Below are 25018 nucleotides of genomic sequence, written 5' to 3' on the forward strand. Positions count from 1 at the left end.
TGTGGTGCTGTTATTATTAATGTTGACTGTCACAGATGAAGGTTGCTCCTTTTTATAATTAAAATACATAATTTGTCTTTCCATACAATTACAATTCAGCCATTCTTACACTACCTACACTGTTGAAGGCAATGTGTTTATTTACTGGAACTGAAGAGAAGAATAGAGAGGAGTAAAATCACCTCTCTTGACCTGCTGGCGACACTTTTTCTAATGCAACCCAGCATGCAGTGGGCTTCTTTGTCCCATGGGTGCATTGCTGACCCATGGTCAGCTTGTTCTCCACCTGGATTCCCATGTTCTGCTGTGCAGCAAAATGGATTTCCAGACTGTACTGATGCACAGGTTCTTCCTCCCCAGTTCAGGGACTTTGGACTTCCCTTTCTTGAACCTCCTGACAACCCTCTCTGCCCATTTCTCCAGCCTGTTGAAGTCCTCAGTGGCAGCACAACCACTGTTACATGGATATCAGCCTCTCTCCCTGGCTTTGTATCATCTGCCAGTTTCCTCAGAGTTAGGTGTTAAAAAGTACCAAGGGTACTCCACTAATGATGAGCCCCCTTCAGGCCAGCTGTCCTGCCAGTTTTCCATCCATTCCACTGCCCTTTTATTTAGGTTGCACTTCCTCAGTTTGTCTATGGGGATGCTTTGGGAGACAGTGTTGAAAGCTATAGTAAAGCCAAACACCACCTGGTGCTCTCCCCTCAGCCACCAAATTAGTAATCTCTATCAAAAAATCTTATCCAAAAGACACTTGCCATAACTTCCCATAGCAAACAAGGATATAATTTTCTACAGATACTAATTGAGGAGACATCTGAGGACACTAGGTAGGGAAAATTGTACTGAATAAATTTTTACTGTTCAGCAGCATTAGGAATTCCACTTTCCAGACCAATCTGTCGAAGAAATTTTAGGCACCAAAACTCAACTGGGTAGTAAAAGCCAAGGACTCAGTGGAATTAATGGGATTATTGCACATTGCAATTACCCTGCTCAGCTGCTAATAGTTACTCTACAGGCTTTATCCTTTGCCTCTCTTGCAAATTGTCTAGTAAATTAACAGTGGAATTGAACTCAGCAGCTACTCTCAAGTCATATCAACCTCAAAGAAAATGTGTATAAGCCTTAAAAAAGGATTTGTGTTGCCCAAAATATTCCCTTTTTCCCCCAGCTTTATCTGTTGAGCAAATAAAAATGTTCCTATCTGATGCTCATTTTATTTAGAGCTCTAGATTGACATAACTAAAAAAATCATCGCTATGGCTTTTTTACTTGCCAGCAGGGGGAGGACTTTGCGTGTTCATCTGTGATAGGATTTAACAAATCATAATTAAAAAGCAATCTCTGATGCAAATTAGCAGGGTGCACCTCTGTGGGTTTCCATGCATGATTTTGCAGCAGCTCTACCCTGGTCTTCTCTCTGCAGTGAAGTTGTAGCCTGTGGGATGTACATGAAATGTCCCTTTCTTTGCAAAATGCTCTGATGCCTGGAGCAATGTGGCCTCAAAGTAATTTTTTGAAAGTTCTTCATTCACAGACATCTCTCTTCAGTGACAGGTATGGGCAATGTGCATCATTCTTTACATTTAAGACCACCCTGATTCAGAATTATCCTCCTTCACATCTTGTCTGACACATCTCCTTTCCTTAGCACTTCATGCCTTCCAGACTTGGTACTTTGGAAGGAAGAACTTATTTAATGACCCTTTTCCCTTTGTTCTTCAGCTGCCTCCTTTCTCTCTCATCCTTTCTACCCTCTGTATGTTCAGACATGGTGAGCTGGTACAGCTTCCCCATCCTCTCTTCCATTTGCTCTTTTCCAGACCATTCTTTTGTCCGCTGTAGCAGGATGGAGCTTGGCACTTGCTGGCTTGCTTGGTGTCTAGCTGGGGTCTCAGCAGAATACGATTTATGTGCTTTCACAGCTTGATTTCTAGGGACAGCTGGTTAACTTGTGTAAAAGCTGGTTTCACATCTCTGGATTGCAGGGTGGACCTATTTTTGATATGTCACTTAAGTATTTTTATCTTTCCCGCCTCTTAGTTTTATACCTGAATATTTTTGTTGCTATCTCCTACTGCAGATTATTTGCATCCTTCTTCTTCATAATCTTGTTAAGATGGTACAGATGGTTGGCATTTTCTTCTGTGCAGAGGGATCCACCCAGCAGTTGCTTTTTGTATGTTGTGTGACTTTATGCACACAAGCACGTCCCCAGGGCTTAGAGAAGCTGCTTGCAGGTCAGTGTTTCCAGTAGCTGTGTTTGAAGTTAATGATACACTGCAGCACTGCTCAGAAACCAAGACCTTCGATTAGTTTGCCCCCATCAGCTTTGTTTCTTCTTCTACCCATCTGTGTATGACTTGCAGTAACTTACATGATCACTTCTTCAGATGTATCTAGAAATCCCCTTGGATTCTCAGCTTTTACTCCTAGGGTGATAAAAAAGCCAAAGACACTTCAAAATTCTTAGTACAGACCCAGAGAACTGCTAGGCTGAATTAATCTCTTGTAAACAAACATGCTGTCAGTTCCCTTTCTTCCAGAAACAAGCTACAGAGGGAAAAAAAACAAAACCCAAAGTTAATTAGGGAGTGCCTGGATTGCAGCTCCCATCTGGCTGCCTGGGAGCAGAGGTTGCTTTGTGCACCTGAGGCTGGACAGGCTTTAAGGAAGTCTCAGCTGGAGACTCAGGAAACCTTTCCTTTGCCATGTTAAGCAGCAGGGAACAAAACTGCAACAACCAAGAATGCCTGCATGGCCAGAGTGCCCCATCTGTCATCCTGGCATGCTGAGTTTAGGAGTCATCTACTTCAAACGCACTTTTGTCCCTGTGGCTGTCTGCCTGCCACTGTGTCTAGCCTGTATCAAACTGCTAATGAGCTTCATTCACTCAGAGTTCCTGTAATAAATAGCTCTGAAGTGAAATATTATTAAACCCCTATGAATATGAGGTCATATATCGTTGGAGGTGATGAAACTTCTCTTAACTTTTGGCAAGAGGAGAGGTATTTGCATTTATGTTATGCTGTGATATTTATTTGCAGCTGACCTGTTATTGTGCCTGCTTGGGTTTGCCCAGCCAGGAGAACCACTCCAGGGCTATTCCTTGACAACTGTCGCTATTGGTAGCTCTAAAGTTGAGGCCTGAGGATAGAGATTCAGAAAGCAATAAAGATGGAATTACTCTGAACAGAGCTCTCTCCAGAGAGTGGGATGAAAAGGGTTCATCACTGCAAATCCATGCTCATTTCAAAGACAGCAAAGCCAAAGATGAAGTTTCTCTGAAAGGTTGCATCTCCTATCCACACAGCTGTATAAGTTGTCTTTGGCACTGACTGGAGAGGGAAGGTTGCTGCCTGGAGGAAACCAGGAAACAATAATGAAGGTCTGTCTAAATGTTAAAAGTTACTTTGTCTCAAAACTATTTGGCGTATTAACCCATTCCCCCTTTCCTCCTTGAAGAAACAGGTGCTGATTTGTTAAGCAGTTAGCCAAATAATCTCAGTTTGCTTTTCCCCTTAAAGTTTGTCTAGAGTAAGGTGTGGCTGTGCACAGTTCCCAGGCCTGCCATTGTCCAGGGTGAACCACTCCTGCCCCTGCAGTGCCAGCCCGGTGCCACCACGTCAGCACCATCCAAGGAGGAGGAATCTTCACTGACAAGTCCCAGCCAGCCCCTGTGACCGGTCACAGGCAGTGGCAATAGGGACCAAATCTTGAGTGATCCTTCCAAGCTGTGAAAAATGTCATGCCACCATTTTGTGATGGAGAAATCTGCAGTAAGTTCCTTTGATTATGGGAAAAAAAATTTAAAAAAAAAAAAAAATGGAGACCCAAACTTCTCTGCTCACAACTATGCTGGAAGCAGGGACTGTCTGACCTGTGCTTACAGCATTCCAGGTTCTAACTCAGAACAGTGAGAGAGGCTGTCACACACCCCTGTGCTGGCTCTCATCCCAGCACGGGGCACAGGCATCAGGAAAAGTGCAGGGGGCAGCCAGCATGTGGGAGCAGGCAGGGTATGACCTGGGCATGGGATCTCAAGTGGGTGGTGCTGCTCCCGTGTTATGTTTTCCTCCCCCCAACACAGGAATCTCCTCCTCCATTCCCATGTCTCTGCTGTGGTGTGGGGAGTGAAAGGGAGCCAACTTCCTAGTTTCCACCCTCTCAAAACGTCATGATCCCATTGTTACCACTCCAAGTCAGGGCAAGGGAGGAGCTGGAGCAGAGCTGAAGGGGCAGGAGTGTGTGGACTGAGTTTGGCTAAGGCTGTATGTAACTGGCTGCTGAGTAGAGTTTATTTGCTGGTATACATTCATTTTTGGACCATTTTGCACACACAGAGCATGAAGTAGGTAGGTGCACTGCAGAAATATTAATTGATGAGAACTGCAGATGTTCTCCCTGCTTTTTGAGAGTGCTTCAGGTCACAACATAACGTGCTGTGCATAAAATAAGCTGCACTGGCAGCACAGTCAAATTTGGATGTCACTTTATTGTGCTATTTCTGATATTATGAACAGTGTTCAAAGAGCATTTGTGAGGATTTGGATGCATTAGCTCTGTTAACAGGGATGAAATTCACACACATCCTGGGGACACAGCATGGGCCTGACATCCTCTTTATTCCACACTGAAGTGGAGAAGAACCTGGATGAGTGCTGCCTATTCAAACAAGGAGGATTTTGTTTGTGGGTGTCCTGTTTTCACCTGGCACCCCTGGACAACAGCTGATTTAACTGTTCTGGTGCTGCTCTTGCTTTAAGAATAAATAAATCAATACATGAATTGATAAATTAATTTTTTTAAATACCATTTTTAGAAATGATGAAATTTGTTTCTTCAGATCAATTGCACTGTGAGAGGATGGAGTGTTTTGAATTAAAAATGTTGAGAGAGTAGTAGAGTATGTATGTTGTGCTTGATAAATGTGCTCTCCTGACTGCTGTGAGAGAGTGAGATAGATCCACATGTCAGAAAACAAGATAAAGCACAGCATCTGCTCTTCCACCTCCGTGTGCTTGTGGGAGTTCTTTCCTGTTTCCTTATTTCCCCATCTATAAATCTAGAATAACAAAGACCTCCCCCACTGGAAGTGGTGTCAGCAATTCATGACCATACAACACTAAAACCTGGCACGGAAGTGCACTAGGAGAGCAAAAAATATTCACTCCATAAATTATAGAAACACGTCTAAACAAGGTGATAGACAGCAAAAATCACTACGTATTCTCCTGTCTCCTAATTACCTGAGTGCATGCCTTCTTTTGGTTATCCCTGACTAAGAAAGTGCTTGTAGCTAAACACTGGCATTTTAGGGGTAGCATGAAATATAGAAAAGCCTTTGGAAATTAGGATTGTTGAACAGTGGCTCTGCACTTGTGGCTGTGGTTATGGGGTGTCAGATCACTGCCAGATGCCCAAGTGAGCCTCAGCCATGATGTGTCCTTTGCATCAAAGGTGCAGGTATGTGCCCATGACCATTTGCACTCTGTGTTGGTGCTTTATAGGGCTGTGGGATCACAATGATTTTCTAGACTAAGCATCAATCAACAGACTGAAAGAAGAGCTCTACCCATGCTGGGTTGACAAGAAGTCAGGTTTTGGCAGAGATCAGCTATCCTAGAGCAATAAGAGGACTGCAAGGAGCTGGAAAGTCTTTTTTAGGTGTCGAGCTTGCTAGGCTGTCTTTGAAATACTTGCAATGAGTTTGGGATTTTGTTACACTATTTATTATTTCTAGTTGCCTACACAAAACTATTATTTTGCTTAAGGCTTAAATCAAGGCCTGGTTTATATAACAGTAATTTTAGTTGGGGTTTTGATGGCAAATACACATTTCTGTTCTAGATGAGGGTAGAAAATTATTCTGATGTTGGGTAGAATTGTCCCCTGGGCTACCTGGCAGATAGCACAGACTTGAGTAAAATGGAGAAGCTGTATGGCATCTCTGAACTGCAGAGAGAAAAATGTGCTCCTTAAAGGTGCTCAGCATCTCTCCTGTAATTCTTCCTAAAATGTTCCCTTAGCCATATGCTAGTCATATAGTACTACTGTGCTCCTTAGCTTTCTACATTCCCACGATACTGGTAACTAGTCAACTGCCCTGGACAAAATGTAGCAATAAATCAATTGTCAGACTCCTCTGAAGTGGCTGAAAGGTTTTAAAGCTCAAGCTGCTCCAAGGACAGGTTGACCTATGAGCCAGTCCAAAGACCACTGAAGATCAGAGCTGAGGATCAGATGCTGAGGACCACCAGATGTGCAAAAAGCTTTTAAAAGTGGACAAAATCATTCCTGTGCTGTGTGGGCAGTGTCCAAGCTGAGTCAAAGTGCTGCACATCAAACAAAAGGCACAATGAGACTGAGAAGAAAGCAGCAGTGCTCTGGAGGACATGGCAGGATGAAAAGACATCTGCACCCCCAAGTTTTAGGGGTTTGAGTTCAGAGGTACTGCCTGAAGGCAGAAACTCTGCAGATCCAGAACCTTTAGGCACCTCCTCACAAGGAGCCTCTCTCCTGGGGCCCAACAAGACCTTGTGTTTGTGCTGAGGCACTTGATTAAATCCTGCCACCTTTGCTGGTTGTTAGGGAAGCACCTTCTTAGTTATGTCACACATAATGTTTAACATGTTTTTTAAAACTCAGTATTTTGTTAATTGTCCAGAGCATCATCTCTAAAGGCTATTTTGGTTTCCTGGAAAGGAATAGACCACAGTCAGGTCTCTCTGGGGTCTAAATGGTTTTAAAGCTAAGAGGGTCCACCCCAACCTCTTCATCAGACCTCCTTCATGTGAGCGACTTAGATCGTAGCCACTGCCTCAATTTTTGTCTTCTCACCAGTAGAAATATAGTGCCTGACGCCACATCGGCCATCACTAGGCATCAGAGCTAACAGTGCTACTGATGAGAACCCAGCCCGTGCGGTAAGAACGGCAAGTTTGGCTGGCACCTGGGACGTTTTCCCTGCCTGGGGGCTCCGGGAGCGCCTGAGGCGATTCCCGCTCCCGCGCTCCCCGGGGCCCCCGCCCCGCCCCGCCGCGCTCCGCCCCGGGGCCGCCCCAGGTACCGGCGGGGGGGCGGCTCCGCCACGCGAGCAGCGGCCGCGGGACCGCTCGGCTCGGCTCGCTTTGCTTCAGTTCAGTTCGCCTCGGTTCGCTTCGGCTCGTCCCGGCTCGGTTCGGCGCCGCCGCTCCTCCGCCGCAGGTAAGAGCCGTGCCCCTCTGAGGGGGCTCCTCCCGCGCCGTCGGGGCTGCTTCCCTTCGAAGGTGGCGAGAGGGGGCTGGCGCCCCATGGCCCCACCGGGACCCACAAATTCCTGCTGCCCTCCTCGCCCCGAGCGTCGGGGCTGTCCCCGGGCTCCGCGGGACGGGAAGCAGGAGGTGCCCGGCGGGCGAGCTCCGTGCCCCGAGGTGTGGTGTAACGGGCAGCCCTCGGGAGCGGCGGGGCGGAGAGGGCAGCAGCAGTTCCATCGCCAAGATAAACATTTCCCAGCAATGAGAGGCGATATAATATCGCCTTATCTGTGAAATACCCTCAGCCTCGCGGGAGCGGGGAGGCTGGAGAGCGGGGCCTTCCCGGCTGTTCTCCAGCTGGAGCGGAGCCCGCCCGTTCCTCAGCCCGGGCAGTGCCCGGCTCGGGGAGGGGGAGCCGGCGGCAGGAACCCAACTGCTCGGCGGTGGAGCCCGGCCGGGAGCCGCGGCACCCGCTGCCGTCGTGGCTGCTCGGGCAGGGCAGGGCAGGGACCCGCTGCTGCCTGCACAGCCCGCCCGAGCCGGCGGAGCGGACTTGCTTGTACCCACACTGCCCTTACAGCCCCGGCCAGCGAGCCCGCCGCACCGAACCGAACGGATCCATCTTCTAATTTAGTTCCTATAAAGTATACACTCTCCAGTTTGTCCAGTTTGTGCTGTGCAAAACGCATGTTGTTTTTGTATTTTGTTTTTGTCTTTTTTTCCTATGCGTTCTGGGACGACGCGTTGGTTTTCTCCGCTGTTTTCTCCGCGCTGGTGTGCGCGGTAACAGCCGGTGGGACCGCAGCGGCATCGCCGACACCGGCACGAGTGGCTCACCCTTTTTTGCCTCCCAAGGCTCTGTCTCCACGCTGTCCTTTCCTTCTTACAAGCTTGTGGGCTTGCTCAGTGCATCAGGTTGATCTGACCTAAATTAAGTGTAACTTGTTAAAAAAGAAAAAAAAAAAAACAAACCCAAAGCAAAGTGGGGGGAATTATTGTAACGTGGATTTTCCCATGTCCTGAGACAATATAAGACCGTGGTCTCAGAACATGTTTCTGTGAAATTCTTTGGTTGCAAATCTGTTTTTGACTTCTGCTTTGTTTCTCATCACTTATTCCTCACCCAGTGCTGTACTCTCACTTGTGCAAATAATAGTTTTCAGGACTTCAGAGTTGCCTGGATTAGCTCTGGGTCCAAATAACATTCTCTTGTGAATGCTTTTTTTCCCCCTCCAAAGGTAAAAATGTCACTGGAACTATAATTTTGATCTGTATGTTTGTAACTGTATTCAGATAATGGGAACACTGGTATTAGGTTGTAGGAGGTACAAAATTGAATCCATACACTGCTGTATGGAAGTGTGTAACTAAAAGGCTTTTATTTCCTGTTATTTGTACTTGCTGTCCTGGAGGTGGTTATATGTGCATTTACTGGGACTTCACTGTCTTCAGGACAGTTTTATCAAAACAATTTATACTGTAAGTCAGAAGAGAGACAAACCAAATTAAAATCAAGCTTCCTTTGCAATTTTGACAAAATTGTGATTCCCTCTTTGCAGACCAGATATATTTTCAGGTGACAAAGCGAGAAGACTTACCAGCTTTAGGTTTTAATAGCAGTAGCTCTTGTGTGTAGCAAAGCAATGCATCTAGTATTTGTTGACATGCTGGTTGTCATGTAGTAGTTATGTTTGCTGTGTAGTTCAGAGATGGTTTTTTCCTACCTTCATTTTCATATGATTTCATGCAGCTCCAGATTAAATGTGCAGGTCACAGCATCACAGTTCAGGGTCTTGCATCATGCTGGCTGGTTGTAGTGCCAGGAAAGGGCTCTCATGTCCACTTTGTCCTCCCCAGTAGCTACATGTGTATTTTTTGTTACTGGTTGGGCTGAAGAAGTAGGGTTTTTTGAGGCAGTTCTCAATGGCTAATGCTGAGAAATGTCCTGAACTGGTCATTTCAGGTATGCTTTTTGCTGTAAAAATGTGTCTTGTGCTTCAGGTTCTGCATATTTAGTGAGCTCCTGGAAATGTGTGCTTAGCTTAGTGCAGTAGTTTGATATTTGAAATAAGCAATAAGATTTATGTTTGGAAGTATTAGCTCATTAAAAAATGGGAGGTGTGAGGGTGCTTATTGTAATCCCAGTTAGCAGGTGGCTTACTTAGCAGCATGGGAGAACATCATAGCATAGAGAAATGAATTAACTTATTCATCACAGATTTTCTGCTTGGAAGAGGAGGATAAAAGGCAGCAAATTAGACTTCTGCACTGCAGAGGCATCCTGAGCTGTCCCTGTCTCTGTGTGATTCTGGTTTGCAGGTAGTTTCTGCAAGACAATTCCAGTCTCAGGTCACTTGATTTGGGGAGGACAACAGCTTGTTTTTACCTATAAGTGAAAGGTTTTAGACCCCGTGGTGCAGAAAAATCTGTGTCTCCTGCTCATTGATGCAGGGGTGTCTACCTGAGCCTGCATATGGCCTCTAGCTCCAGATAGGGTGAGTGCCATCATATGTCTGAACTTCCCTTATCTTCCTCCACCATAAAAGGGCACAGTCATGGCTTTCTCCATGGAGGGCTGCATCCCAGGGCAGAACGTGGCTGTGCCCTGCCTTCCAGCTGTGGAAGGACCAGCAGGGACCCACATGTGTCCTGTAGCAGAGCTGGTACAGATTGATCTTGTGTGTTGCTCTGGGTGCTTTCATGTCACTGCTCCTTCAGTGCATTCAGCAGCGAGGTGCTCAGAAGTGCTTCACTATTGCCAGTTCCTTCCTGAGAAAGAGAGGCAGAGCTGCAAGGCTGGAGATCTGACGAGAAGGGAACTGAATTCCGGGTTTCTGTTGTTTCAACCATCGCAGCAGTGTTTGTGACAGGAAGGAAGGGCTTTGAGGATGGTGAGTTTTGTAACAGCCCACAACCTCATCAGTGTGCACTGTTCTCTGGGATAGGACTGGATTCGGGTCAGCCTCAGCTTGCAGTTCTGTAGACCTAGAAATTGGCTGGCTCCAGGATTCCAAAATTCAACAGAATATTCAGGGAGTTGTGGAAATCTCTGCATCCCTTCTTTAGGGCATAGGGAAGATAAAAATCCCCTCTTCCTTGCATCCTTTGGGAGAGAGCTGAGGTGAGTTCAGTTAGTGGGTCCCCTTTACCATGGAAGATTTTTTTACTGTTACATATTTTACTCTGATTTTTGGAGTAGTGTGCTTGCCAATAGGCATGGAACCATGTGATAATAAGAGAGTGGCAAACAACACTCATAGAAGAGAGTACAAAGGTGGAAACTTTTAGCTCTTTATTTTTTTTTTTTTTTTGTTGTTGTCATATTAGAGGGACTAATTCCTCCTTCCTGAGAATTCTATTGTGGCTCTAAAATGGACTTTGAAGATATTGAATGTTGTGCAGGAAATGGGAGAGGCATGGCTTTATGTTTGACTTGAGGAAATATTTCTAACAACAATTGAACCAAATGTTGTTGTAAAGTTAGATGGCAAAAAAGTGCTACCTGCTGGTTCTTGATTTGTGTTCCACACCCATCAAATTCTTAAAAATCCTTTAAAAGCTGTTTTTAAACCCTATGTTCCCAAATCTAAATGGGAATGAAAATAAACACTGACATTGCTTAGAGGTTTTCATCCTTTAGTTGTCATGCATATATTGAACTTTTTTGTAGCATGTAAATCCCAGAACAAATCCACTACAAGCATCTTCTCATAAAGCCTTCTGGATTCATTAATAAATGAATTTTGGTAAAGATGAAGAGCTCACATTTTTAAAGTAATAGACATTGACTTTCTGTGTAGGGAGTTAAATTGTTTTTGTTCTGGATCTGTCAGTTGAGTGGCATTTGGATGACACCCCAAAGTCAAGTTCTGGACAGTATTGAAGAGTGAGCCAGAGGCTGTCACAGGGAGCAGAGGGCAGGGCTGTGAGAGTAGGAGGAAATTTAACTGAAAAATGTGCAATACTTTGGGCAAGACCAAGCTTCTGTTTTGCTGCCAAGCAAGGTGATTGTCAATTGTGTGGATCCTGAGAGAGGATTTATTTGTCTTTGATCCAAATTGTGGCCTGGAGTAGGTGGCTGCAGCCTGTTATTTACATAAGGTCCGAGTGTGCCCAGGTGTTTTGGCAGTCTCCACAAGGCGACATAATGCAAGTCAGGATGACAAATGGTGCTGTACCCTGGCTTAACAGAGAGAAAATGCATCAGACACAAACTTGGCCTTTACTTTGTATTAGCCATGAAAAAGACAACTATGTTCTGTTACATTTTTCTGCTCTAAATCTGCAATAATTATTACTTTAAGGCAGATGTTTTTGTGTAGATGTGCTATAAGTTGCAGATGTCCTATTGCAGTTGTCTTTGTAGCATGGTAGACTTTGATCCAGGCTTTGTGCAAAACACCCTTGTGTACAGAGGGATTTCAGCTGCTTCTTGGTTCCATTTGCTTTGCTGCCTTTCTTCAGGAAATGTGTAATGATTCCTATCCAAGGTTTTCCATCCACTTGTGAAATTTATCCGGAACTTTAATTTTAGATTGGTAAAGATAATCTCCCTTTAATAAACTTTAAACTGATGGCTTCAAATGTTTGCTGTTATCTTAATATCTGTCACTAACTCAAGCACTGTTTCTGTTCTCTTTGTACACTACAGGACTTTTCCTCTTTACCTTCAATGGAGGAAGCTCAGACCTTACACAGCACTGTGTTCCCAGCCTAACCTGCCTACCCATATTCCCTTACCTAATGTTCTTATTATTCATCTTTATCATAATCATTGTAATCCTTTTGCTTCTACATCGCAGGTTCAACAGTGTGACCACTCTCTTGATTCATATACTCACAGCAAAGCCTTCATCTCTCTCATGGATTATAGATCTAAATTGGTAACTATCGCTTGCTTGCAATGTTTATTAGCAGTTATGTTAATTGCTCATACTCTGTTTTCTGCTTCTGATAAATCTTGTAGAACAGCATTTGTATAAGAGTCTCTAAGGTTACGGCCTTGTTTCCTTTATGAGCTTTATCCTTAGGACAGCATACATTGGCTGTAAAAAAATTCCACTGCTTGGTAGAAATTTGGTTCAGAATGGAAATTCATTTCTGAAAAAGAAAACAGTATTTATTTTCCAATGACAGAGCACATAAAGGAGTGAGTTTTTGTAATAGAAAATTGACATAGATATGTAATTTGTGAACTAGAATATTTTTAGCTTAAATGCACTTTCTAAGACTTTTTGGGAAAAAAATACACAAGGTATTAACACTTTTGAGAAGAAGTTATGTTGCACATTAGTAGCACCTCTCATGGGTTTCTGTAGAAATACAGAGGAGTGGTTTCACCCCATCCTCTCATCTGCCTAATTAAAGAGATGTGTGTTAGTGCATGATGATGAAACAGTTAAACTGTCACATTTAAATTGTTACTGGTCGTAAATAGCATAAGACAAATATAGGAAATTACAGTTTTGGCTTTAAAAATGAAGCATGTTAAAATAGGTTTTTATTGCTAGAACTGTCCAGAAGTTATAATATAGAGAAATACCCAGGTTCATAACAAGTTGAATTTTGCAAATGTGTCTTACTACTTCGTTTGAAGTATAAGTTGCATCAGTGTGAGCAGGTTTCATGGCTAACTGGGGTGACTGACAGCAGAAAAGGAGACTCCCAAATTCAGACTTCTTTCTCATGCCGTTGTGGGAGAGAATGGGAAGTGGAAACAGCATGCCTGTGAACACACCCATGTGCTAATAAATAGGCATGTAACCTTCCAAGGTAATGATTGGATTTCTTGTTTCTTGTCTGTGAGGATAAAGAAGAACAGCCCTCCATCACTTTGTAGACAAAACTGTAGGGGCTGACAACACGAAAAGTCAATCTTAGCCTTTTTTCCTGGCAATAAATGAATGGTGAGATACATCAGGTGATTTCTAGCCAACACTTTAAATTTTTCTTGAAGTTGGCTTATGCATAAAATGTTGGAGAGCAGGGCTTACAGTGACCATTTCCAGTGATTCCTAAGAGTGGAAACACTTTGATGTTTTGTGTTGCACTATAAACCAGTTCTAGTCTTCACCATGATGCTGGTCACAAATTGAGCACAGCTGTATGGATCCATCTATGTGACACATTTCAGTGAGCACTAAAACCAACAAAGGTTGGTTTCCCATGGAGGCGTCTTAGGGCAATTGGCTTTTTTCTTTTAAAATTCATTAGACCAAAATAGAAACTAAAGGCAGGAGAGCCACCTTGACCTAGGAATATATTCTTTGGTGGCTAATAAGGTCTGATTAAGATTTTATTGCTTTAGAGCATTTGCAGCATCCTGCTCTTATGTGGTTTCTTTGTCTAATAAAAGATGAGCTCACACTGCAGGCTTTTTCCTCAATAGGGAAATAATAAGGTATCTCAGAGCTACAAAACTGCCTGTTCCCACAAAACTAGTAACTGGCCGTGTTTGAGACCTTGCTCCCATTGCTAATGCATGTGGGGAAACAAGATTGTCAATATGAGTATGCTCTTAGCTACAAAAATGGGGGTTACCCAGGCAAAAAACTAAATGATGCAAGGTCTCATGCTGAAGTGTTCTCAAGGACAATCTGATTGGCAGACTTTCCCTCTCCTGTGTAATGGGTTTTATGTCCTGTAGCAAAATCTTTCCTGTGTAAGTATTTTACTGAGGATTAGTCCAAGACAATCAAAATGGAAACAGTCATGAGCCTCTCCTTTGCCTTCTATATGCCAGCTGTATTTGACCTGGTCTCCTGTAACAGGCTCCTGTGTGCCCAGGGAGCAGGGATTGCACTGCCAGCTAAATGGCCTTGGACCAAGGAGGCAGGGCAATCCCCTGGGAGCAATGGCTCTGTGAGCCTTTGGGTGATTTGGACAGGAGCTGCCTGACCTCAGCATGTTGTCTCCATTTCCCTGTGCTGCACAATCTCCTCCAGGTGCAGAGGGCCTGCAGAAGATGTGATTTTGTGGACCTTTCTCTCAGTAGCATAGCAACTGCCACCACTTCCCACTGCTCCGTCCCCTCTGCTTGGCTCTCTCAGTCGTGAGGGATCAGGAACTGAACCAACTTTACAAACAGCCCTGCAAAACAGGAGAAGCTGTAGGAGGATTTATTTTTAACTGGGATCTCTCTGTTCTCTGAACCATCTCTCTGTGGGGTCCTCAGTGCTGACATGACTAGGGAGTGCTTGGAGCAGAGGAGACAACAGGTGGGGAAGAGAAAAGGGAGAGGAGGAGGACCAGGAGAAAGGTCTGCTGTTCCCTGGCTCTGGGATTCAAGCACAAATTCAGGGGCAGCCCTGTAAACACTTCCAGCCCAAGTGCTGGTGGTGGGGCACAGCTTCAAGTAATGATCTGCCAACAGAGGGATAATCAGAAATTAGTATGAAAGTTCTTTCAGTTTCACTCTATTCATTAGAGGGGAAAGGGAAAAGTGAAATTTAAGCAAAGAGATGGAGTTTTCTTTAAAATTTTTGTGCTCTGACTGCCTCTGGTGATTCAAGACGCTGACCTGCAGCATCTTCAGGCAGCACAGAGGCCAGCAAGGGCTGTGCTTCTATGACAACAGCCCAGCGTTCTGGACAAGTATCATTTGATCTTATTCTCTGTGTTGTGCTTCTAACAAAGCTGCTGAAGCTGGCCACATTCTGTAATTGATTTTTCAGCTGAGATCTGAAAGTCACATTTGTAGCCAGGTACAATTCTGATTAGAGCAATCTAGGAGGGTTAATAGAGGCAGCAGTGTTTCAGTTACAGGATCAGCTTGGAGTGTGTGGATGGGTTCTGGGCAGGCAGGGGTAGAAAGAAGATACTGATTCCTGAATGATTAGTGCAATACCTTTGTTAAAGGTCTTCCTCTCAATCTTTAAAAGATCAGGCTTCAAGTGATGAGGGTTTCTCACTATTTTGAGCCTGTGTGAGTAGAATGGAGAAGTAGAGATTTGAATTATTTTTTTTTCTTCTTTAGCAAGTGCACAAATGTTGTCAATGGCATTTGTGGAGATTATAGTGTGTATGGGGAATATAAATTACTCAAATAGAGAATTTTCTCTTGTCCAGTGTGGTGATGGTACAAATCAACTAATCACCTGATTCATAATTTTTGCAGCTGAGATTGCTAAGGATAAAGAGGCAGTAAGTGCATTGGCCTGAGTGTCTGAATAGAAGTTAGTCATATGTTGAATTCCTCATTTTAGAAATTCCTGCTATGAACCACAACACATGGGTAGAAGAGCTGTTCTCTAATGAGAAGAAAATTTGTACTTGTGTTTTCTGGAGTGCTTGCAAATGACTGTAGTGTGACTGAAGAGCAGCTGAAGTTCAGAAGAGAGTGTATCAGAATTATGCTGTATCCTACTGAGAACTACTTTTGGGAAGATTTAATGCATTCAGTGCAGCTGTTCACTATTCAGCTACTGATAAATTTCTTCAGAAACTGTCCTTGGGAATGCAGTCTCTGAACGAAGTGTCTGCTGCACCAGCCCTTTTCTGTGTGAGAAAGTTGCATATGCTTAATCTGAGATAAACCATTGTGCATATTGTACTGAAGTTTAAACTGGGTTGCTTTTGGTTTGTTTCCCCTCTGTTGGAAATTTAAGTGAAATTATCATCCCTATTTAAACTGCCTTGGGGGATAGCATTTTGGTCTAGAGTTGTGAATTTTGAGCTGTTTGTTTTGATTTTTATTGTGTTTGTGGAGTGTTGTTATTGCTGGTTTTTTTCAGTGAATGGGTGAAGTCCTGTGTGCAGGTGAGACTTGCTAAGAAGGAAGGTATTTGGTCACATGCTGAGAGTAGACATTGGAGTGAGTTTTGTTCCCAAAGGTGCCTGTGAATTTGAGTTGAGGAGAAAATTAACTTCTGTGGATGCTTGTGTGAAGGCAAGACTTCTGTCACTGCTCAGTGTTTTCTGACTCTGCGTGCAGTAGCCCAGGCCCTGGTTTGCATAAGTAGCTGCTAATCAAACCTGTGCTCCAATTTGCCAATGCTGTGACTTGTTATGAGGAGATGAGACCTTTGCTTATTTGATGTGTGGTAGTTTCAAACAGCATGAGAGATTAAAAGCGTGGTAGATCTGTTTTTCCTCCTCTGTAGTAATTTGGTTTGTGTAGTTGTGTTCTGTACAACCAGAGGTGAAAAGTCAGAGTCCTACCTCTTCCCACCAACTGTCTGAGCTGCACACATTAGAGCAGCTGTGGCTGCCCATGGCCCTTAATGATTTGTATTCTGCTTTTTGTTGTTGTTGTTGTTGTTTCTGAATCTAGAAGGGATAATTTATCCATTCCAAATGCTGTTTGCACTCCCATCGAGCCCTCGCATTTTATACAGTCTTTATTCTAATGGCAGTTTTAGGATTAGATAGGTGTTGGATGGATTCAAGGTTTCCAGCTGAAATTCCTGGTTTTCATCTTTACCCATTTCCTTTTGTTTTCTTCTGTAAATATTGAGGAAGGAACTTTTGTAAGGATAAAATGGTGGTGGTGCATGCACTAGAAATGTGGATTTTCCATATAAGTAGTAAAAACAATTATTTAGGCAATTATTTAGGTTTATTTACCTTGGAGGCTGGCTGATGAATTCCATGGTTGGATGCACTGTCAAAGATTTTAGTTCTTGGTTGCAGTTTATTGGAGCAACAGAAGTGCCACTGGAGTAAAGAATGCTGTTTCCCCGTGAGTATTTGAACAATCTGCAGTAGCCATCTGTTACTCTGTTAAACACAAAGCAGTGCAACAGGTGTATTTCTTGGGTTTGGAAGTCTTACCAGCATGAGTGAACACTAAACAGGATTAAAGCCAGAATTTAAAAGAAGATTTCTAAGTGGGCTTCTCTTTAGTCAGCAGATATAGTGGTTATGACATTAAAAAGTGGAGAGATAACCTAAACATATGGTACACAGTTAAGGAAAACAAATGCTGAACTGCTCTTAAATCTGTTCTTTTTCCATGTTTGTCATTTTCTTAGATGGCTTCAGTAACAGATGCCAGATTCAGGCAGAAAGATTCTTCAGACCAAAATTTTGATTACATGTTCAAGCTCCTGATCATTGGCAACAGCAGTGTGGGTAAAACATCCTTCCTCTTCAGATACGCCGACGACACCTTCACTCCAGCCTTTGTGAGCACAGTGGGAATCGACTTCAAGGTGAAAACAGTTTACAGGAATGACAAGAGGGTGAAGCTGCAGATTTGGGTAAGTGCCAGCATTTTCCAAGATGCTTTGTATTAATCCCAGCAAAGCTCTGATGGTAAAACATGGCTTGTTTGGAAGTGGAGTTTTGGATGGGTGTAGATTTTGGTTGTTCATAAGTTCTGTGTGGATGGACCTTTGTGTCTCTGCAGTAAACTGAGGGAGGTCTCTTCCTGTTACTGTCTCACTCAGCTGGTGAGGGTCCTGATGTGGTCGAAGCAGCTGCTCTACATTTGAGTGAACTCTACACACAACGTATACTATCATTTTATGGCCTCTGTGTAAGATACTTGTATCTTCTTGCAGCTCATGTACCTGTCCAGCAACACATTTCTACCCAATTTCTGCCCTAAGGGCTTCATCTAGTAATTGATCTGCATACACCTGATTGGTAATTCTTTAATAATTGCATTTAAATGTCAAATTACAGTAATCACAGCTGGGTTTTTTATTTAGTGTGGTGATCTTAAATAGTGAGAATCTAAAATGAGGTGGTTTTTTTTGTACTATGACTACATGATTCATTTTATTTCTGTGTTCCTGGGTACAATGTAAAATGAATTATTTAATAAAAGATAATTTTCATGTTGTAAAATCCTGACCTTGAAACTAAGGTAGGTCACCTGATATGAAATTGATTGATTTAATTTAGGGTTTTGGCAATAAAAATGTTTTTACTTCAGGCCCTATAAGTTCCTAAAGATGATTTCCATTTAGTTAGTCTTTCTGAATTTTAGAGCATGAAATTTTCTAAGGAGTGGTGTAAAAGCAAGACAGAAAACACCTTAAAATATTAGAGATTTTTCAAAGATACTATGATTATAGTGAATTAAGCAATAATCTTAATTAAATCTGTTAAAGGGATTTGGGACACAAAGGGCTTTATTAACCTTAAACTTCTTATGAAAAGAGATGTCAGGTGAATTCCTCAGAGGTTACAGTCCATTGGACCTGTAATATTGGAGTTACCAACAAGACTGTTGATTTAATATTTATTTTTAATCAAAGGTATACCTAAGTGTTGGATAGTTTCCAGAGTAACTTCTGTTCTGTTCTCTCTTTTTGCATGGATCCCTGACATGAGTCATGATTCAAGGACCTTAACAAAACCACTATGTACCTCTATTAAAACTACAGTATTTGAACTTGTTTGTCTCCTGCCTGTCCTGAGATTATATTTGTCATTTCAATGTGTTCTCCAGGGTACATGAGTGGAGTCCATTATAATACCAAAACTATGGGTTCCTATATGTAGAAAGAAATAATTTTCATACCAATCTGTCTTCCAATTACTTAAAAAAATTATTTACAGCTGCTGTTGAGTTTCTGGGAGTGTGGGGCTCTGTGGCTCCATTGAACCCTTTACTCTGGCTTACAATTTTCTAGTTATGTTGACATTTTTTCAATTATATTCCCCCTAAGTTTGGCTAAAGCCTTATCTGAATCAGGTTAAATATGAAATTAAGTGAAGAAGAAGGTACGAGTGTTTGACTTAACCACTTCAAATATTTTTCTAAAATCCAGAGAAAAGCACTTCTAGGAACCTTTGATGTTCTCTTCTCCACAGACCCAGAGTTTTTACAGTTCAGGGGTGCTTGTGGAGCTCTGAAGTGAGTGCAGCTGTGACAGACTGGAGGTGCTCAAGGGCTGTGCCAAATAACCCTGTTCTGTGTTCTGCAGGTCTCAGGTGAGAGGGAAGTTATTACTGCTGTGCTGTGATCCAGAGACATCCATGATCAGTGAGACTTTGTTTACACTGCCTGTTGCCTGTGTTGAACAGAAGAACAGAATTTGGGTGCAGGACCCAAATTCTTGTGTTGTCTTAAAGCTCAGGAAAATTCATGTTGCTTCAGGGGCCGAGCAGCTGCGCATAAAGACTGCCAGCTGTGTCAGTAAATGTCTCTCTGGCCTGACTCCTGGTTTTGTTTCTCCAGCAGAAGTTGATGAGCATTTTAAAGCCAGAGATCTTGCATTTGTGTTGGTGCTGAGTTTGAGGAAGTCTGTATTTTGTGAATGAGGATTTGACAAGCTGTCACATGGAATGAGCAGAAGAGAGTGCTCCTCTGTTTGATTTTGGTGTCATTGGTGGGCCTTTTGCTTTGTTGACATTAACGCCTCAATCACCCAAACTGATATTTTAATAATCAGTTGTGCTTGTGACTAAGCAGTCTGGGAAATTATTTGCTTTGAAAAAGACTTGAAAGGAATATCTCTTTAGCTTGAGAGGAACAGGACATAGCAGAGATATTCATGATGTTTTTAAGGTAGAATGACAGCACTGCTGCTGCATATGGAAACAGTGGAATGGTTCAGAGAGGGGTTTATGAAATAATGTTTTGTTGGCTTTTTTTCCCTTTCTTTAAAGAGCTCCAAGATCAGTTGACTATGTTTTAATTGCAGCTATTTTCTGTCTTGTTTAGGAATGGTGGTGCTGTGTTAATAGAATAAATTTGCTTTCTTGAGAGCGTTTGTTTTGTAGTTGGAGGAGGCTTAGTAATTTCATATCTAATTAAAACCATTTATTGCTTAAATATATTAATATATTATATAGATATTTACATATCTGCATAAATACAATTCTTGAATTAGCTTTTTTTTTTACGCCACTGCCATCTGTAATCTGTAATACTTCTGTATAAAGCATTTTCCTTATGATTGCATTGTAAGGAGCCAATTTATAATATCTTTCTGCATTTCTTGACCAATTTTATATTCCCAGAGTTGCTAATTACTGTTTACTGGAGGAAAACTATTATATTTTCAGCTAGGTATGTTTTTTTATTATAAATAAATCTCAAAGGTAACATTATTATATTCTTAGCAAATGCAAACAGTTAATACTTAATGCAGAGTTCAGGTTGCCTAGCAGCTAGAGAGGGCCACTTTGTCCAGATCCAGATGGAAGCAGGGTGAATGAATAAAAGTGATTTCAGTTTTAGGTAAGAGCAAGGTGAGATTTCTTTTTCTCCCTTCCGTGCATTTGTGTGTCTATTGCTGGTGAAGAATAATGGTGGTGAAAACGACAGCAGAACTCCTGAGCAATGTGGCATCGAGGGGCTGCTGAGGGGCAGCCTCTGGCCCTTTATGCTGGCCCAGTCTGAGTTCATTACATGCACAGTCACATAAATTAACTGATAGAAAATCACTGGCAGAGTTCAGCCCCAAACACTTGCACACTGCCCAATACATACTTTGTGTGAGGAATTTGATTACATTTCCATTATATTTTCGTGCAGCACCTTACACAAAAGACTCTCAACATTGATGTGATTAATAATAAACATAACTAAATACAGGGTTTGGCAGCTGATGTTACAGTTGAAACTACTTTCAACCCCTGCTTGCAAAAAGCAACAGAGATTACATTTAACTTCAGGTTAAAAGGCAGGAAGACTGTGATGCTAAGACAGAGGCAGCATATTTAGACTGCAGTAAGGGTTTTCTTTTAAGAGCTGTTTATCAGAATTAAACTGCAGGATGAAGGTTTTTCCTTCTCATTAATAAAAATGTCTCAGTGGTTTTGCTGCTGAAACCTGTTGGGGTGTGAGATTAAGTTTAGTGGATGTCTGAAGCACGTGTTACAGCTCTCGGGCACAGCTGGGGAGAGGGCACAAAGCAACATTGCTCTGTGTTTTTTGGATCTTTAAAAACAGAAATATGACAACTGCTAATTATATTGAGTGGCAGTTACCACTACAAAACAGAAAAGTGTAAACCAAAATACCCCCCCTGCTGTGTAGCTGTCCAGAAGGCAAATACTCACTGTTTTTAAAAGCGTTTTGTATCAGGCATTGTCTGGATGACAAGATCATCTTGTGCAGCTCGCCTCTTAGGGAAGGGATTCAAAGCAGTAACACTGCCAACTGAGTTGTTTTTTTTTTTTTTCAGTTACAGGAGGTAAAAATTAGAACACCATCATATTTGATTGTAAATTTTAATGTTAATTGCACACTTAACCAAAAGCTAATTATGCATTTCAGATGAGAGAGTCATCTATTCCCAAGGCATCCTATTCCTGTCATGGTTTTGCTAAGTTCCTTGCAAGCACTGACTTCAGGCTTGAATGCTTGCACAAAACTTGTTTCTAAAAAAAAGAGATAATGAGGTTCAGTAATTAAATGTATAGATGTAATAGTGACGGGTGTCTCTAGAGCACTAATGGACCTGATTCTGGTTTTACAGACTCACAGTTGTGAAATCTTCTGATTTGCTGTTTAGATGAAGAGCTAAAATGGAGAAATTCATGATACTGAAAAGATCAGGTTGATCTTTGTAAGGGAGTCAAGGATTATGTTTTATTTGCAGCATGAAGGACTTACTGGGTCCCAGGAATGAAAATCATTGTGGGTGAGTTGATGTAAAGCACTGCTTCTCATGCTAAAATACAATGCAAAATATTTGACTGGAGAAGAGATGCAGTAAGTGTCTGTAATTCAATTCCAAGGTCTTGGTTATATCTCAAGTAATAATACTTCTGCTTTGAGAAGAACTTGGTGCTCAAGCCACTTTGAATGGGCTTTAAGATTAGAGTTGCGAGGGTGATACAAAGGAGAGAAATAAAAACTTGACAAATAAGATCCTTGACAAATAAGACAAACTGACTGATGGGTCAGTTACCCACTCATTATTGAATTTATTGAACAGCCTAAGCTTCCTGAGCAGGGCATTGCTGTGTTTGCAGTCAAACAGTTGACATGGAGGGTTTATTTCTGTTTATAGTTAATCACCTCAATCTCACTGTTATCTCATTATAACTCTGCAATACAGTGAAGGCCAAATTCAACTTTAGTCTAAGCTCTGATACCACTGCAGTTATCCCTGCTGACAGTGCTGGATTTGCTCTCACTGCAGGTGTAGTATCTCTCTTTGTGCTCCATCTTTGCAGTTCCTGGGCCCTTGGAGGCCTGGTTTTATACATTTCAGTAAAATGAAACGTGTTCAGAGGTTTCAGGCTGTATCCAGGGGCAGTGTTGAGTGTATGTTTGTTGATAAAGAGCTGTTGGTAGTTCAAAGGTCTGGACCTTTCCTACAGAAAATGGACCAATGCTGACTGTTTGTCCAGTAGAGGAAAAGTTGTGCATGGGAAATTTCAAGGGAAATTATTTCCTTGATGAGGTGAGGCAGTTAAGCTTTGAGAGGACAAATGAATTGCTGGCCTCCTAGTGTTTTGCATTTAATGCTTTTTTACCAGAAATTCAGAATAGATATTTTGTAGTAATTTTGTATAAGGTCTGAGACTCACATGCCTCAAAACCCTTTCCTGTTGTCTTTGTCTCATCAGAATCACCCTTATTATTATTTTCTTTCACAATTTTATCTTCTGCATAATGACTGGGTATATTCTATATTTAAATATGCTGCGTGGCACTGTGATCAGTTATGAGATAACATAGTGGGTGGAATTTATGAGTTCTCATAGTGTTTGTCTCAAGTGTCACATTTACACTGTCACATTTGGTCAGATGAGAAAATATAACTGCTGTGCTTACTCACATAACTTTCATGCATTGTGTTGTCTACTGCAGTGTCATGTTTATGCAACACTTGAGTACCTGAAAGGCTGATTTTAGAACTAAAAAAGGGAATCCAAAGCCCTAAAAACGTTTATCAGGTGTGAGAAATTGTACCCTATAGCAGAGCTGGAGTAACTAGGAATTTAGCAGCATGTACTTTGTGATTTATTTTCTGTTGTCCAGCTGTTCAACATCATCTGATTCATTAAACAGCGTGAACTGAGCTCCCAGAGATAAGCACTAATTTTCTGTATTCTGTTGCTTTGGAGGCATTGGATTCTGCAGACAGAAGGAAATATTCTTGGGAAGTACTAGAAACTGGACAAAAAAGCAGCACATTCCTGCAGTGTGGAGAACTGAGAGGCCTATGGTTTGTTTGTTAGGTTCTCCCATCTGCAGAGCAGTGTAATGTTTACCAGGTGACATTGATCTGAACCCAGATTTCTGGTGAGCTGTTCTGGCTGTCCAGCAAATACTAATGAGAGTGACGAAGTAGAAAATATAAATCCTGTTTGGGATAAGATGTATCTTCCAATAGCAGCTTAGCACCTTGCATTTTATGGCCGGGGGTCACTTCACTGCAGCCCAAAAGTGTAGCCTAAGCATCCCAGTGTATCCTCCTCTGCTTCTGCCACAGTGTGGGTTTGCAGCATTGCTAAGATGTTCCTACATCCAAATGGAGCTGCCAGTCCCAAGTGTCCTGCTCAGCTCACACATGGCATCCTGTGCTTCTGTTGTGCACTTGCATCTTGTTTGAAAACTCCTCTAGTTTGCCAGTTCTGCTTTGCATCCATTTCTGTGCTAATCAGATAGTCACTGCTTCGCTACTAATTTGTGTTAGAGACTGAAACAGGAGGTGGCAGGAGTGTTTGAAACTTGAGGGGAGCAGGTGTAAGTGCAGCAGATAAACACTGTGTTATGAGCTGCTGTGCTTCATTAACTGAAGTACCTTCATGTGATATATGACTCAAGTGATTGAACTTTGTGTATTACTCAAAGAAGGCTCGATGGTGGTATTTTCTCAGCCAGATTCTGGCTGGTTTGTCTTTCTGACAAACTCATCCAGACATCTGCAGCTGTGCTAGAGGGTAAAGTCACGGCGAGAGAGCTGCGGCTGTGGATCCGTGTGTGCACAGATGCTCCTGGTGCTACCAGGTTTTACTGTCCCTCTGCCTTCTTACAGCCAGAGCAATAAAACAGAACATGCTGGGGCCCTGTGCATAGGATGTTTACGAGGCAGAACACTCACCCTACTGCTGTTTTTGCTTTTGCATGTGCTTATTCAAAGGTTCACCTGCTGCTTCCCCTCGGTGCGTCCCTGGGTCGGCGCTGCTGCCTGGCAGTTGTGAAGTTGCTGCGTGTTCCAGTGCCATGGTAACTGCATCCTGCTCTGCTGGCTGCCAGCGGGCACCAAGCCTGCCCAGTTCTGAAAGGAAGCAAGTGCTCCAAGTGCCAAATTGTGGTAGACTGGCATGAGTCAGCTTTGATAAGTCCAGGTGAAGTCCTTTACCAAGGAATGCAAGTCTTTTTTATTGAGGGAAGAAAGAGAAATAACTCCCATCAAGTGTGTTTTGGATTTTTAACTCTAAAAGGCTAAAAAATGTGTTTTCATTGGAATTACCACCAAGTGCTAAATTGCTTTCTTGCTCTGCAGTTTAACCTCATGCTGTACACATTTCTGTAAGGCTGAGCTACTTTTTCAATTGTTTCCTCTTTGTGTTGTGCACCATGGCTTGCTCTTGAAAAGGTTAGAGAGCACCTTTGTAAGCACTTTTGCACTTACTGCAAGGCGAGTTTTTGCAGACTACTGTCATAACAACATTTAAAATCATGGAGTTGTGTCTAAGAGTGAGCAAGTAGAGCTGGGGAAAAGTGAGGAATTCTTGTTTGCTTTTTACAGAAGAAATACTCTGACTCTGATGAAGCACACAGGTGCATCACTTAATTACATGGAATAATAACACTGGAAAGTTGCACCAAGCAAGGGTAATTAAGAAATGCATTTTTCAAGTCGTTCATGTACAAGAGTGGAATGATGGACCATAATAACTTCTATTCCTCTGTTACTCTC

At 42.5% G+C, this 25018-nt stretch overlaps 1 protein-coding gene across 2 annotated transcripts in view; it reads left to right on the forward strand.

The window, feature by feature from the left end:
- Positions 1 to 7044: 7044 nt before the first annotated feature.
- The window catches only part of RAB3B (RAB3B, member RAS oncogene family), a 48722-nt gene continuing 30748 nt past the window's right edge, over positions 7045 to 25018 (forward strand). The window contains exons 1-3 of one of the 2 annotated variants that reach the window (XM_021529361.3): positions 7051 to 7209; positions 12041 to 12121; positions 17210 to 17437. In XM_021529361.3, coding sequence (XP_021385036.1) covers positions 12101 to 12121; positions 17210 to 17437 — 249 coding nt within the window. In that variant the 5' untranslated portion in view covers positions 7051 to 7209; positions 12041 to 12100. Of the gene's footprint in view, positions 7210 to 12040; positions 12122 to 17209; positions 17438 to 25018 lie in introns of both variants that reach the window. The other variant, XM_021529371.3, reaches the window with a different exon arrangement.

This window comes from Lonchura striata, chromosome 8 (genome assembly GCF_050655825.1).
Source record: "Lonchura striata isolate lonStrDom1 chromosome 8, ASM5065582v1, whole genome shotgun sequence".
In the NCBI taxonomy this organism is placed as follows: Eukaryota; Metazoa; Chordata; class Aves; order Passeriformes; family Estrildidae; genus Lonchura; species Lonchura striata.